The 17,669-nt window shown below is 31.7% G+C and overlaps 1 protein-coding gene across 1 annotated transcript in view; it reads right to left on the bottom strand.

Annotated features, from left to right (window-relative positions):
- The window catches only part of LOC143387348 (roundabout homolog 2-like), a 144,685-nt gene that overhangs the window by 44,580 nt on the left and 82,436 nt on the right, over positions 1 to 17,669 (bottom strand). The window contains 3 exon segments of the mRNA XM_076841835.1: positions 705 to 830; positions 2,275 to 2,317; positions 10,678 to 10,860. Coding sequence (XP_076697950.1) covers positions 705 to 830; positions 2,275 to 2,317; positions 10,678 to 10,860 — 352 coding nt within the window.

The raw sequence follows: 17,669 nt of genomic DNA, 5'->3' as shown, positions 1-17,669 counted from the left end.
TCTTTATCTAAACTAACCTATCCAATTGACCAGAAGAAAAAGTGCATTTGGGAGGAAGCAGTCATTATTTATATTAGATACAACTCTGTCTCTTTAGAAAAACCTATGGAGGGGAGTTTAGCGTGAAATTTTGGAGGTTTTATCGTGTCAGCCACGTTGCACTGTTTTATCTTTGCTTTGGAATAGCAATTAATGATTGTAGAATAGAAAGTTCTCTCTGAACATGCCACCCCATCTAGTTAACTGTCTTCCTCACATGAAATAAAATGGGATAAAGGATGATCACTCTTTATACCAATATTATATTCTTTCTGACTGCCATAGTGCCAGGTACACAGGAGGTACTCAATAAATACATGTTGAATAAGATTTTGAAAAATGAAGTATTTGTTCCAAAAGCATAAACCCTAATTAACAGTATATTCCCTGATTTTAGTTACCTTGTACTGATATTCCTAAAAACAAAATGTATTATGGATACTTCCACATTAATAATGACCTTCTTTACTTTATTTTTTAAGGTATTATAGACACACTAATTTTATAATAAAATATTTTGGAAACATACAGCAATATTAATATATGTGCTTTATTCTTTTAACTATGGAAGAAATACTCTCCATCTCTTAAAAATATCTGGAAAATGAAAACAGAATCAAAAACAAAATTAAAAACAACATTATTTCGAAAAATACAACTTACCTCCAAGCCCAAAATTTCCAATTTCATTTGGGCCACTATTGCTGTTGTTCACTGGCAAGGTTGTGGCTGGCCATGAATCATCAAGCCATGGATAGCTGGGATCACCCGCATTTAGAAGGCCTGGGCGGCTACAACAGAAATGAAAAGGAAATCAGACTATGGAGCTCAATGAAAGATTTTGATGCCTGTCTCATGCACTAGAAAGGATTAAGGAATTTAAGAAGATTTTAATTGAATTTAGAATTAAAATGTGTAGGCTCTCAAAATTAAAGAACTTTGGCAATTCATTAAGGCTATGTATTGATCAACCCTGTCAGTGGAAGAAGTCTCTTTGCCTGGGATCCTGTCAAACTCCACAAGAAATCAGACTTCTGCCCTGTAATTGGTGGGAATTGGCCATAGTAGTAACCCCACACGAGGTTTGATGATAAATTGACACCTCAAGGGAACAATCTTTCAGAATGGCTTCTTGGTATTAGCCATTTCCAGGACTTTGGGTTATTTTGTTCCCAGTAACTGCAGTCCCAACATGAATCTGTCCTCTCTAACCTGTCACCCTTATTGTGAGCCTTCATGTTTGATTTAGAGGCAAAGAACTTGAAAGAAATTAATGAACAGTACTTATACTGTTCCATCAATAGCACATTTCCAAGTTCTTTAAATGGAAAAATATCAGGGGGCTATTAAGTGTTTTTCTGAAGGCAATAAAAGACACCTGTGATCTGCTCCAGCATGTGAGTATAGTCTACAAGGAAAATTTCCTTCACATCATATTTAATAAAGAATTCCGTTCTTTAATGTTAAAATGGGATTTTGATTCCTTTCCAAGTTATTAACATATTTACAAAGAAATAGAACATCTATAATAATTGTACCTTTTTGTTGTTGTTGTTGATAGACCCCTTCTGGTATAATACCTAAGAGAAACATGTGTTTCTATGGGAACTGCAATAAGAAGATTCAACTGCTTCCTTGCTACATCCACTAGTTCTCATTAGACTTAATCTCTTTTTGCTAAAATATTGATTAAATGGGAGATTGGAAGTTATTACCAGAGCCTAATTACAATCTCCATATTGGCAAAGGGAAAATAGATGAGGATATATGGGTTTGTTATCAGCTTTTATCAATTTCAATTGAGTATCCAAAGTTGTGGAATCCAGTCCTATCAATCTACAGCCTATTCATCATCCATGAATCATTTACTTTGTGATCGATTATATGTAATTGTTCACTCACAGCAATTTAGTGTGAGCCAATAAGGAGTCTTAAACAACAGCAACTTCATTTGCTAATGTCTAATTAATGCAATAAACATCCTGCTAACAAATGAACACATTCCTTGTGATATTTACCACTAATTTCTTCAGGGGCATCTGGGAGATATGAAACATCTGGACTTGATTCCTCTAAAGTGCACAACAGATAGATCATTAAACCTAGTAGTAAGCCATTTAACTCCTCCTAGAATTCTCAGACTTATAAGTGATCATTTATCACAATAATAGCTTCTTACTACAGAGTTTTTCTAGTCCTGATTAAAAATACTAATAAAGAATCTCCTTAGCATACCTTCCATTGCTCATTATTCCTCCATCTCCTCTTTGATATGTAACTGTAAAAAAAAACACAAAAAAACAGAAAGGCATGTACACACACAAGTTGTCAATATTAATTACAATTAATAACAACTCATATTGGACCTCAGTTTAGAACTAAGCCTATGGGAATTTTAACAAAATATAATTAACATAATTGTGCAGATAGTAAAAAACAGTGGTTTGGCTCAGGGCAAAGTTATCACTTGCTCCAACTTTAATAGAATATTTCAAGTTTCTTCAAGTCAAAAGTATGGATAAATAAAAGTGACAATTTGGATTTAAACATCAAACACTATTATAAGTGGTGGACCTAGTAATCCTGGATGATTGACACAGCATTAATGAAGAGTTATCAAATAAAACTGCTAATAATAACATAAAACTGTCTTAATTAGAAGGCATAAAGCAAAATATATACTAGAAATTGAAACAGGAGAGTTTTAACAGGTAATGTCTTTCCAACAAGATAAGAAAAACAGGTAACTGTTATTACACATTGCTTATCATCACAGATCCTTTTAAGTATGCTAATAGTTATTATGAATTGAATAGGTATAATTACAGTAGATGTAAACTGTAACTAATAGAGAATAGCATATTCATGAAAATAAAAATTTAACCAATTTATACTAAATAGACTCCAATTATATGTAATGATCACAAGTTAAAATTTTCTACAAAACTGTGTGACTTATTAACAATGTCCACTAGTATCTAATAGAACCAAGGTCAATGAAGCCACTCCCTCCACTCAATGTCTTCCACTCCACAAAGCTAACATTGAGCAAGTGGACTTCCAGGAACAGCCAAAGAATGTAAATATCAGTTGTGGGCCATCACCTTATCCCAAACTGTTGAAGCCAAATGTATTTAGACTTCAAAATGATTCATACCCGAGAAAGATAATATACTTTTCATACTATAATGTTTGAAGTAGCAAATTGCACTCAAATTTATGTAATATTTGTCCAATGAAAACTGAATATGAATGATTATAAAGTCTAAAATAGCTTCACACTAGTTTGTATCAAGTTTTGCCACTAAATTATTTAACTAGAAAATTATGGACAAGGTATTTGTTAAGAAACTTACAGATTACAAAATTGCAATAAACTTGAAATTCTAAAATCAAATCAAAACAAAACAAACAGCAAGGGTCAGTTAAATCAATCCCTGGGAATGAAAGAAAAATACCATTTTTCACAGTTGTGAAAACAATACATCTTATCTTTGGAACAGGATAATTATGTCTATTAAAAATTGTTGCTTGGTGACTAAAAGTGAAATTTACTAAAATTTTAATGAAAGAATTCATATTTCAAGTAACCAAGCATATTTCCACTTAAGATAGACAAATTGTTTGGATACTTTTTCATTTAAATGGTTCTCCAAAATTCTTCTGCTTTTCAAGTTTGAGCTATTAAATATGATAACTCTTTAAATTTTGTAAGTTTCCAAGCACTGTTTCCTAGGCCCATATGAAAGGTCATCTAGTAACATTACTTTTCATGACACTACCAGGCAATATGAACATAATTCCAAGGGTCCATCAGGATTTCAAGACAGTAAAATAAATAAGGGCCTTCAAACTGGGATCTGAAATATACAACCTTATCATTTTTTCAGGTAACACCTCAAATGCATTGTAAAGCAATCCTGACAAAACCTTAACATCTGCCCAGAATTGGCAGTAGATAGCTCTGCAGAGATGATGAAAAAATACTGATCACTACAGAGTGACTTCAGGGCTTGGAGTCATGAATCAGCAGTGCAACTGTATCACATTGTGCCTCTTATTAATTGCTTTGAACACAATAGAATTAATCTGAAACAATTAATGCAAAAAAAATTGAGCACTAGAGGTATTCAATAAAGGCCTGATTAGGACACACACATGTAAAAATTCATTTTCACAATGTGAAAGTGGTACAGCTAATTAGCTTTCCATCTGATGTGACTTTCCAGTTATGTGGCATTTTAATGGAATATCAAGTGATTGTTTTACTCTGCCAAAAGGGAGTTAAGATAATGCTGTGAACATCATTGCAAATATGCAAATAAGCAGGTTCTGATGGGCTGCATCTCAAAAATGTGCTGTTTAAGAGATATGTGAGATGCCACATAGTTCTCCCTAATTTAGATGACTTTTATTTCATCATCCAAAATTTCTGATACTGCCACAGGAATAAAGTATAGCAAAGAAAAGAAAAGAAGCTGAAGCTGAGTCACAAAAATTGCGTTGTACTTAACTCTATGAGATAACCAATGGCATATTTTCATCAAATGTGAAGTTTAAAGTAGTATGACATAACACTCAAAATTCTATCAAAATATATCATTTATTAAGGTTAATTTGCAGATGTGCTAGAATATAGACCACATGGGATGGTCCATATCTGCCAGTTGAGAGCTAAATTTGGAAGCAAAATAATTAATTTCAAAGCATTTCACATTCAGTATTCAGGACATATCCATTTTATTTGTGTCCTAGTCGTCATTAACACGTGTTTCTCAAAGGATTCTAGACTGCTAATAGTTTGTCAAATATTCTATAATATCATTCATCTCTATCTCTGCATGCCCGCTAACATAGGAAAAACTTCACAGAACATTACGTGAATACCTGAATAACTTAAAATGGACTCCATAAAATTTAGTATACACAGGAATCTTTCATTTTGCATTTTTCTGTCACAGAAGAAGGAGGCGGACGAGGAAAAGAGGAAGAAGGAAAGTAGAGTAGGAGGAGGAAGAGAACACACACACATATTTTCTCTTACAGACACTGGTTAGCTGTGTTTTTAAAGTGAGGGAAGAAAGGGGACATCTTTTCACACTTCTTTTTTTTAATGTTTTGCTTCAAAATATTTAGATTAATTTCATTTTGAAAAGTAGAACAAGAGTAACTTAGTCTAATAGGCCATCAAAGGAGACTACAAAATAGAATGAAAAACTAAAACTTCTAAAATGGAAATAATATATAGCATTTTGATGAATGTTTGTGTGTATGTAAACGTGCAAGTATGTGTGTGTGTGTGTGTGTGTGTGTGTGTGTGTGTGTACGGGCATGTGTAACATAAAAATAAATGCCATTGCATACTACAAGCTATTTTGAGGTAGTCCTCATTCATAAGAAAAGTTTAACTTGAAGGTGAAAGAAAGTAGGGTGAGGGGGTGATAGATCGATGGTGAATAATCTTTTTCTTGTTATTTTTTTATAATTTTGAAATCACAGTGCAGTAACTTTGTGCTCATCAGAAATAAATTTGGAGTAACTTAATTATTACAAGCTCTTAATCAGAAGTCTGTGTGGAATCTCAAATTAAAAGCTTACAAGGCATAACATATAGAAATTTTGACCAAAAATGAACTGAATACTAATAATGTTTCCAGAAATTTCTCCCACATACCAGTGGGATTTTTCAAAGCTATATCATATACAAAGTAAGTCTACTACTATCTGACAGGATTAATACTACATGTCTGCCAGAACTGGGAGGAAAATGTAACTATGTGGTAAATTGGCATTTTGAGGTAATGTAGCTTTCAAAGTGCATATCTCTAGTAGTTCACATTTTCCTACTCCAAATTCTTGCAGCCAATTCTCATTCTCTTTCCTGATATGCTTATTTGGCAAATATGAAAGCATATTAATCCTTTTTAATAAGCATTAACTCACCCCAGATAATCAGAGTATAAAAATTCCATCAAATCTTTTAGCTGCTTTTGGAGAGTACTGTCAAGTAACTTATTTCACCACCAGTTATAAAACCTATGTGTGAGGTGTTTAGCATTTTCAAAATTTCTCACTCATGAATTGTTTATATTTACTGAGTTTCATAAAATGTTAACCTCAGAGATAATATTCAGAAAACATAACTTACCCTTTATACTTCTGGAAAATTACATTTATTTTCATTAATATTTGATGACTTCAGTAATCACAAATAGAAAAATGGATAGCAGAAGTTTGAAAAATACTGTGCATTTATCATAAAGATTATAATACAGTTATATACATTTATACTGATATATTTATATGAACCTTATCAAAGCTATGTAGATTTTTTCCAAACTTACATTGTCCTTTTTTCTATTGTCAAAAATTATTACAGATATTACCAAATATTTACTTCAAATTCAAAACCACTTAATATTTTCTATCTAAATTTCTACAACTTTTTTTTATTGTTTATAATAGTTTAAGGACTGAATATGTTGAGCAAACAGGACCCCCATTGGCAGTGATATGGAGATTGATAGTGCTCAGTGAAAATTAAGGTAGATGGCGCTTCATGTTGCTTATAGAAGTATGATATTATTTTATTTAGGATATGATACACAGAGATGCTTTTAGCTCTTGCAGCTGCCCTTATTGCTATGGGTCAAAACCTGAGATATGTATTTATATCTGAAGAGTTTAAGTAAGTGATTAATATGCAGATATAAAATTATAAGTTGATGTGTAACATTGTCTCAGAGGATCCTCGACTTTCTCCTATGTGAAGAGGCAAAACATGTTTAGGCCAGATTTTCCTCCCAGATGATATGAATATATAGATATACATTAGATTCTTGATATTTAATCTAAAATTTAATCCATTACTGTTCTCTGACACATCTGTTACACCTGCTGACACCTAAAAGAAAGTATTAACAGTGATGAGCAGTTTTTGTTGTTGTTGTTGTTTCTTTTCTAAGTCTTCAAGTATAATTTTCTGTAATAATGGCAAGTTCCAAAGGAGCTATAGTATGAGTCAATGGGTAATGTTTGGCCTACATAGAGTTAGCTAAGGCATCCTACCCAGAGTTTGGATCACACCTTGTAAAGCAATTCTGCACTTACACTATTTAACATCTTCTTTTTCCTTCCTCTAGTGGATAAACAGAAATGAAGAAGTAGGAAAAAGGAGGTCTGAGAAAAAATTTAGCCTGGTCTACAATCTTACAGTCAATCCAGCTGCATTGAAAATATGTTTTCTAATGTAGGAAAATTCCACCAAATATTTAATTATGACCACAACTGAATTTTGAAATAATTGTGCTATAAAATAATTTAAATATTGACTCAAAGTGGAACCTGATTGTACAAAAAAAGTGTTTTATCATAAATCAACAATTAGAGACTGTAAATATAGATTTGAGACTACATACATATTACCAGGTAGTGAAAAAGTACATATACACTTCAGACCACATTTTGCAAATCAAGTCACATTGCTTGAATTCTATTTGGTTTAGTTTTCACTTTTCTATTGGTATATTATAGTTTTACATAATAATGGAATTCATTGTGATATATTTATACATGCACAACTTGGTCTGCTCACAATTTGGTCTGCTCCATTCCTTCAAACCTATCATCTTTACCTCTCTCCTCTCTCCTCTCTCCATATTCCCTTGCTCTAGTCTTCTGGGTCTCTTCTCTATTTTTTTGATATCCCTTTCCTTTCCTTCCTTCTGATTACCTTCCACAGTTTTTATACTATAAAATTATAAGACTTACTAAGAAATCTGTATGAAAACCAAAATATAAGCAAGGCCAACACAAGAATTTTTAAAATAATTGTTATAAGACCTTCGAGGTAAAAAGCCCTTATGAAATCTCTCTGCTCTTTCATGTATGATTATTAGCTCATACATGAAATGTCAAAAATAGAAACAAAAGATAAATACATATTCTATTACTCATTCAAAATCCCTTGTTCTTTAAGTTATAAAAGGATGAGAATGTGAAAACTTAAAAAGGTGGAAGACAGGTTATTTTTGGAGGAAAATATGTAGAAAATATCACAAATCAGACATGTAATGCTAGGTATCTGTGGTTTGGCAAATTTTCATTTGCTTCTCATCTGGAGCAGCAGTTGCTAGAAGGCAAATTACTAGCTGAAGGGAAATCCATTCTGAGAGTAAGCCATCTATCAATTAAGTATAAAAGTTTTGAAAGGCTTTTCTCTGGCTTGGCCTTCTTCCAAAATATTTGAAGGGCATAGCACATTCCGAGTTAGCAGTTTTCTACAAGCAGATGGATATCAATCACAATGAGAAATGATAATGGGAAATGTACTATTCTTGTCAAGCTCAAAGACCAACAGATATTTTCAAATTAAGTGCATAGGTTTTGCAAAGAATGGCTGTTAAAAAAAAAAAAGAAGTAGTAGAAGAAAAAGAAAGTCAGCTTAATGTGATTGTACTAAAAGTGCAAACCTACCAACTATGAGAGCTATTTCATTTGTAAGTCATGAATGAATGAAGAAGTATGAAGTTTAAAAATGCACCATTCCAAATATGGATATTTTAGAACGCTGCACTGAAGTGACTTGCATAGTTCATTTTTATTATCTCTAAAGTCAAGTGAAGGGATAAACAAAAAATTTTCCTTGAATTAAATCAATTCTTCCTTATTTTTTAAAATCATTTATATGTATGTCTCACAGAGATAAAATATTACATAGTAACTGATTAAAGAAAGGCTGATGGGCAATACATTCATGGGTGAAGGCAAGGGGCTAGAATGCAAAACAAGAAAGTATATGAGAGTTTTTTTATTGGTTGTTCAAAACATTATAAAGCTCTTGACATATCATATTTCATACATTAGATTCAAGATGGTTATGAACTCCCAATTTTACCCCAAATACAGATTGCAGAATCACATAGGTTACACATCCACATTTTTACATAATGCCCTATTAGTGATTGTTGTATTCTGCTACCTTTCCTATCCTCTACTATCCCCCCTCCCCTCCCCTCCCATCTTCTCTCCCTACCCCATTTACTATAATTCATTTCTCTCCTTGTTAATTTTCCCATTCCCCTCACAACCTCTTATATGTAATTTTGTATAACAATGAGGGTCTCCCTCCATTACCATGCAATTTCCTTTTCTTCTCTCTTTCCCTCCCACCTCATGTATCTGTTTAGTTTTTTCAATGTCCAAGACTCTATACTCAGCAGTTAGTTCTGAGCACACCTCTCTGGGAAGAATCTCTAATTGGTGCAGTGGTTTAACACTTGGATGATAGAACATAAGAAATTGGGCAGCCAAGAACCACTGAGAACTGAGAATGGCAGAATGTCAAACACATGGAAACCTCTGTTCAATGGATTTGCCATACTCCTTTTTCTACTCCTGGAATTTATTTTGACCAATAACTAATAAATTTAATCTTCACAAGATGCAGACATAAGTCACAATATCACAACTAGATTATTATGTTTAATGCTGTCAAATAACACATGCAATACAACTGAATGGGTGGTATGTCGTATATTTTTCACTATGTACATATTGTATTTCATTATATTAAATCTTCTATTTTTAATGTTTTGTTAAAAAACAAATGTCTTAATAATATTTTATTTTGACAGATCCTTTGCTGATTATTAAAAATGGAAGACTGAATATAATGTCTCAGAAACTGTTTAAATGTCTGTAGGATGATATTATTTTAAATAGGTCCACTTACAAATTCTAGAAAGTATGAAATATTGTCAGTTTCAGATGAATTGTTGCTGTTAGAGATAATATTTAATGTAAATTATGATCAAAATGTAATTGAACATAACTTCAGCATTGAATATCTTCTCTCATTTACCCACTTTATGATTTTTATCTCTTTCTCTCTATCACCTGTTTTATCCCTCCCTCCTTTGGAGATAATTTGAAGGTCATAATATCTAATGTCCTTAATACTCTGTCTAGGATTCAAAAACAATTTATTTTAAAAAAAATAGAACATCCAAGGTTTTTTGTTTAATTTTGGTCTGCTGATCTGCTTCTTTCCCTTTTCCTTTTGCTCCTCTCTCCTATTTTTTTTCCTTCTAAAAGGCTGCAGTTCACACTGAAATAGACTACACCATTTAAGTGAAGAGTAAATCACTCCACTCATGCCTCATCAGTTTTATTAATATTGGTGAGATTTTTGCTTGTTTGTATTTTCCTTCTGGGACATTTCCTATTGCAATCTGCATCCTGACATACTACAAGCTAGATTCCAAATCTCTCCTTTATTTTCCTTTTGTGTTTTAGTAATGCTGTTGCCTAAACAGATTTTTCAAAGAATGTCTTAATAGTGTTCAAAGTATTTGCGTGTGGTTTTGAAGAACTAATTGAGAAAAGCAGCTGAACATTTTATCACTGTGCACTCTTGTTATGCTTCACTGGAGATACAAGCAAAAAGATTGCCTAAAGTCATAAAGTGATATGGTCAAGAGAAGTATGTGAAAGTAGGTTGTTTATCATCGCATTTTACAGAGCAAGATTTTAAAACAAGCCCAAATTATTCATTTGTTCTTTCATATACTTTTTTTTCTTTCTTTTCATTACATTCTTAAAGATAAGAGGTTTTCTTAACTGTAAATAGTTTCTTACCAGCATAATTACTGAGGCCCTTTCTCTTCTTTCTTCGCCAATACAACCAGATGCTAAAGCCCATCAAAATTACCCAGCAGGCACCACCAATACCAGCTATAAAAGCCGGTTGCTTCACAACATCAGTGATTTGTTCAGTTATGCTGTTATTGTTTTCAGTAATGACAACTTTATTCCTTTTTCCTATAGAAGAAACAACAGTGTCAGTAAATATGAAGACAAAAATAAATGCAGACTACATGTGGGGTGCATCAAAGGCACAGAAAATCCCTGTAAGCTCAAGTAGTATTTGTTCTGTCCTGCAATTGTGACAATCATCAACATACATATGTTGCATGTTTAAAAAGAAGAATTGAGACATATCCTTAAAACCATGACTAAGAATATTGCTCTCTTTTTTTTGTTTGTTTGTTTTGGTTTGCTAAAATTCTGAACTACTTCTTGATCTATATCCTTATAAATAAGGACTCACACAAGTACTGGGAACTTAAACAACAGTAATTTTTTTTGAGTTAAGCAAAAATATTTTTAAAAATAGTTCTCAGAAAAGTAAGCAACTACAGCATTTAACACAGGTATTTACCAATTGATTTTTGGCCATGTATTTGTTTATATTCAAATGTTCCTGGTATACAAAACTATATAATTTCATGTTACCCTTTTCTTTTGAACACCTATGCTTTAACTTTCTCAAAGAAAATTTGCTATATAAAATCATTATAATCATAAAAATGTCTTTTTGTAGAGATCAGCATGTATAATTAAAACCTAATGAAAAGGTAAATCTCATGTATTTGACTAATTTAACAATGATTAAATATCAAATATGAGAAACAACTTTAAAATAATTTTAAGATCTTCATAACTAAAATTATATATATATATATATATATATATATATATATATATATATATATACATATATATACATACATGTAAATCTAGACAAAGATTATTCTGGAGGTGGTCATGTTTTGAAAATTTAGAACTCTCAAAAAAATTAAGAAAATTTCAGTCTATATTTTTAATAAGTTTTAAACTCATGGAATCAAAACATCACGAGAGAGTGAACATTCAGATACTTATTTAACAAATAAAGAAATTCAGACCTTGGGAATTAAGTGATTTGTAAAGTAAATATCACATCTAGTGAGTATCTAATCAAAGACCTTCAACAATTGAATTGCAAGCAAAATATATGGCACATTTCAGTGTATTACATGAAAAGAATGTGTAGGACTGTCATTACCTTATGGCAATGTAACTATTATAAAGAGCATGGTCCTTGAAGTCCTGGATTGGAGTACCATCTCTGTCACTTAACTAGCTAGGTAAGCAATGAACTTACGTAAGATAACTAATCTTAAGTCTCTGTTTGAGTTAGTCAGCAACAACATTGTCTACTTCATTCATTTGGGGAAGAATCAAGGAGATGATACATATAAAGAGGTTAATAGATGCACAGTATCTTTTTCACTGAAAATTATGACTCACATAATGGTAAGAGTTTTACTTTAAGAGCATTTCTGTTAAATTCATGTCATTATGAATTATCTAGATTTGAAAAATAGATTTACTACTTTTAATACAAATAATTTTTCGGAATGAAATATAAGTCAAACTGTAAATGACTAGTTTACCACACTCTTCCCCCTTTCTCCTGGGGCAGAAAATTAACTTTTATCTCTCAGACTCACATGGAGTTGAATACAACAAAGTAACTGAATGTTAAGTAATAGTGTGTAGGTACAAATGATGCACAACATCTTGGGCCCTAACCCATTATTTTCTGTAACAATACTTTACACTCTTTTTTGTTTCCTTTCTTGTTAGACAGAGACAAAGGGTCTATTGGAGGATGCTGAATCTCTAAGAGATAATAGGGCTAAGTTTGGAGGGATACAAGGTTCCTGGAACACTATATGGGACCCTGAAACCCCATTTTCCATTTTGAGGACCTGTCTTAGACTAGACTATAAGTAAGGCTATAAAGACCTTTTATTTTGTGAATACAAGCAAAATGAAGGCTTAATGAAGCTCCTTATATTTCCTTATACATACTTATATTTTATTCCCCAAAGTTATTTTGTATTAATTTTCACATTTAAAACCAGACTCACTTAGGTAATAAGGCTACTTTTTCCTCCAATAAGTTTACCCATAAAAAATCATACATATAAATACAATTAAAAGTTTACTTAAAATAGCTTGCATTTTCAGTACTAGATTTGTTGATTTTCTTAACTATTAACAGTTACCTAAAAGAAAATAAATACCTTCTAGTGCAAAGAGAAAAGAAAAATTTCCCTTCATTTTTATAAAGAGTCCATAGAATATTATTTAGTATGGTACAATACTTATTTTGCCAAGGTGTGTTACTATTTTTTAATGTTCCTAGCATTTTTGAAATAATGTTATCAGTTGGACTAATTAGAGCACAGACAAGGATGTGTGTGACCTGTAATGCTCCATTGTTCCTGCAGACAAAAAAATATAATGAAATCTAATGTCTCCCTCCCATTGGAGAGTAATGAAGAACAAAACTAATTTGTTGGACTAAAAATTATTTAGACACATCAGATTTGATTGTACCTATTACTGTGAAAGTTTGCAGCTGTTCCACATATTATTACCAACTATGTAATGTAAGCATGAAAAGGCCAAATGATTAGAGAGACAATAGATATATTACTAATCAAGACTCCTGAAAACTGTAAATCAATGTAAAATTTTTACATGACATATTGCTTGATAGTTATGTATGTGAACAAATGGTGTTGCATTTTTGTGCCTGTAAGTTTTACGAATGATATGGGCTTATGGACACTTTCATATAAAAGTCCCTTTCCCATGGAAAACTGTAGAAAAAAGAATAACACTGGTTTTAAGCTTGCATTAGGTCATACATTATATTTTTCAATATTCTAATTAATGGTCTCCTTATGGAATCTTTTGAAATGAAGAAAACTGAGAGGGTAGAGATAAAACAGTACATTTGGTCTGGCATAGGACAAATGTAAAATGAGGAACTAGAAATTACATCAAATGACAATATGCAATTTAATTAAAGCAAAGGGGAAACGAGAGAGAGCTTGAGTCTCTTCAATGCTGTATCCAGTATTAAATTAGCAATAAGGAGAGCATGAATTGAAACAGAAAGGAGATTAGCCATCACTATTCAACTAGGAATAAGAGTTGTGTAGATAATGTTATCAGACAAGATGTGAAGGTAGATATGGATGATGATTAAAGAAACAATTAGGAGGTTTCTCACTACAACAGTAGATATTAAAAAGAAATAAATCTCTTCAGACAAATAGACTTTTGGGGGCTGAATTCAGCTTGTGTATGTATGTGTGTGTGCACATGCATCTACTCATTTACTATAATTCTACCTTCTATCATTACCCCTCAATCACAAAATATTCTAATTATCTGAAGAGAAGATAGGAAAATAATTTACTAGATATTTTTAATTTCATAGGAAAATTTGAATCTTTCTATGGTACTCTAAAATTGTTTTAAAATACTCATTATTCATTTGGAGACTCTGTCTCTTGTAAATAATTAAAAAGCTAATGAAACTTTTTGATTTAAAATAATCTAAATTCACTTAATTAGTTTATGTTACTATAAAACTGTTCAGCACATTACTTTGATTGTCATGTCATGGGATTGGTTATATTTTATATTTGTTATTTTTTCTTTGCCTCCAAGAGCCATAGTTCTCCAATATATTGGGAATCATCAGTCACTAGGAAAAGATGAAAATGCCCTTCCTTAAGAAATATACTTATTTCTAAAGTATAGAAAAATAAAACATGAAATGCAAATATAGTTGTTTGGTAATCTTACTTATCTTCAAGTTATAATAATTATATTTAATAAATCCATTATATATACATATATATACATACATAAAATGACTTTGTTACTTTATGTTACTATAAAACTATATATATATATAGTTTTATATATATATTAGAGAGACACAAAAAATAAGTTTCTTACTTATCTAGGGGCACTCACAATGAACTATTGCATTTAAACCTGCTTCATATATAGTTTTTAGGGAAACAATTAATGGCATATTTCTAAATACTGTAAGAGAAATAAATATGTACATATGTGTGTGTATATATATTATTATATACATATATATTATTATATATGTATCTATGTATCAGTTAAATCCTTTTGGGTATACCTGTATTTCTTTCTTATTCCAATTTATTTTAGAAAAATCTCAGAAGGGTAAGATTGTAGGTTTCCCTCCGGTTAAGAAATTAATTCAGTTTTTACAACTAATTAAGAAAGGGAAGGCAATTTAAAGAAAAGGTAATACTTTAACTTTCTCTCTTCAAAGTTATTAATGTATAAAACAGAGAAAACTCAGGTAATCTAAATGTTTCAACATTATGACTGAGTTTAAATATATACATATTAAATACTTTTCAGTAGAAATAATTATCTAGTCAATAGCAATATAGCCTCTATATGCTACTTCAAAAAATAAACTGAGAATAATGGGATTGGTGTTATGGTTTGGATCTTAAAAGCTCTCCCAAAGATCTCATGTGATAGGCAATGCACGAGTGCTCAGAAGGTGAAATGATTAGATTATGCAAGCTGTACCCTCATCAGTGGATTAATGCACTTGATAGATTAATAAATTGAACAGACTGCTGTATTAACTGTAGGCAGGTGGGGCAGGGCTGGAGAAAATAGGACAATGTGGGCGTGGTCTGGACTATATCTGTCCATGTCTTTTTCTCCTCTCTTTTGCTCTCTGCTTCCTTCCTGCCATAAGATGAAACTTTTCCTCTAGTAGGCCCTTCTGCCATAATTATCAGCCTCACTTCAGGCCCAGAGCAATGCAGTTGGACAACCATGAACTAAATCTATGAAACCATTAGTCCAAAATAAACTTTCCCTCCTCAAAGTTGTTCCTGTCAGGTACTTTGGTCATGGAATCTAAAAGCTAACTGGCTTATACAAATGCATGACAGATATTTTGAAAATATATAAATTCTGGGAAAAATATTTTGAATACTTTTTAAAGAATCAATGGCCCTGCCAAGCAATTAGAACAGAGCTAATTGATAGAGATTTGACTCTAGAAATAAAAAAAGCCCTATTAGAGGAAATATGTGTTGATAAGCCCCCTCCACCTTAGAGATATACTTAGCTCATGCAATATAGGGAAGCCAGAGCCCAGTCTCAAAAGTCACATTCTTAATGGTATGATGAGCCAGAAGGTAAAGTTCAGGACTGCAATACTTACTGAAAATTAAGGGGAAAACTATGAGCAAAAGAAAGCAGTGGATAGTGAATTCCCAAATCTCCAAATGATCCCCACCCCCAAATCTTAGGGTGAATCCTGAATTATGCATGTAGGAATAAGATTGTAAGGATCTCATGAAAATCAAAAACTAGAAAGATGAAAGACTGAAGAGGGGTTTCATCTGATAGCTATTAAAAATAACTTAGTGATTGAAGTTTAAATTTCATCAAGTTAGGGAGATCAGATAAATATATTACACTTTTCATTGAAATCCTAGGAGGGCCATGCCTCCAAAGTAAATATCAAACCAAGATTTTGCCCTATGAATAAGGGGAATACATGAACAATTCCATACTGACATAATTTTAAAAAAAGAAAAATTCTAGGTATTTACCTAGACTGTATTCTAGAACAAAATTAACATACTTTAACAGATAATACAATTTTTATAATGTCATCAGCAATAATCAGTATAGAATAAATATTACCAGACATGCAAAAATAAGCAAACAATAACAACAAATTAGAAAAATATACCCCAAGGTAAAAAACTAGAAAATATACTCAATAAAAATATACCTTGATACAATACAGACATTGAAATCAGGAGAAATGGGTTTTAAAGCAGTTGTTATAATGTGGTTATAGATTTAAAATGTTAATAAAGTCATAATGAATGAATCTATAGAAAATATCAGAGGGAAATGAAAAATATAAAAGAAAGGAAATAGAAATTGGATATCAGAAAAATATATTAAGTGAATAACTCCTTGGATAATTTTACCTCTACCCAGGAAGAAATAGCAGGCATGGGACATGTGCAAACATCACAAACAAGACCAGATTAAATACATAAGAAAAAGAATGTTATTGTGATCTCTAAGATACAGGAATGAAACAGGGGATCTGACTGAGGTCATTCATGAACTAACAACAAGGAGTCACTAGGAAAGCTCAGGGATTAAATTTATGGAGCAGAGTATCAAGTGCATAGGAGTAACCAAATTTTTTTTCTTATTTTAAATTTATTTGAAAGATGCTTGTGTCCTTACAGAAAAAAAATAATGCACTATAATTTACACAATGATAATTATTACAAATTTAAAAATAAATGGTATGGCTAATTAAATAGGATGAGAGAAAGAAATGAAATTTTACTTCAGATCCTTGTAGGAAATCTTAGAGAAGCCATTACAAATATAGAAGGGGCTGAGGCTATAGCTCAGTTGGTAGAGTGCTTGCCTTGCATACATAAAGGCCCTGGGTTTGATGAGCACTAAAAACAACAACAATAACAACAACAAAAAACAAATACAGAAACATATTTAAAAATCCATTAGTGGAGATAAAATATAAAACTGAAAGTTTCTCAGTTTGTACAAAGAATGCAGAAAGTAACACAGATAACACATAGCAAGTTGATAATTTTAAATCCCAAAGTGTCAATAAATACACTAATGATAATCTGAACACCATGATTAATAGGCAAAAATAATCAGAATATATAAATAATGAGACCTGTTAATATGTAAATTAAATAACAGAAGTGCACATTACATGCAATGAAAGAGAGGTTAATCTAAATGACTGGAAAATAGACAAATCTTGCAAATACTTGGAAGAGACTACACTGCCTATATATATATGGCTATATTAGTATCAGACAAAGCAAGTTTGGGGGCAAGGACTGAAGAGGGAAATCTTATAA

The sequence above is a fragment of the Callospermophilus lateralis genome, unplaced genomic scaffold, assembly GCF_048772815.1.
Source record: "Callospermophilus lateralis isolate mCalLat2 unplaced genomic scaffold, mCalLat2.hap1 Scaffold_1909, whole genome shotgun sequence".
Lineage (NCBI taxonomy): Eukaryota > Metazoa > Chordata > Mammalia > Rodentia > Sciuridae > Callospermophilus > Callospermophilus lateralis.
Note: the sequence above shows the minus strand (reverse complement) of the source record. Positions and strands in the feature narration are given on the sequence as shown.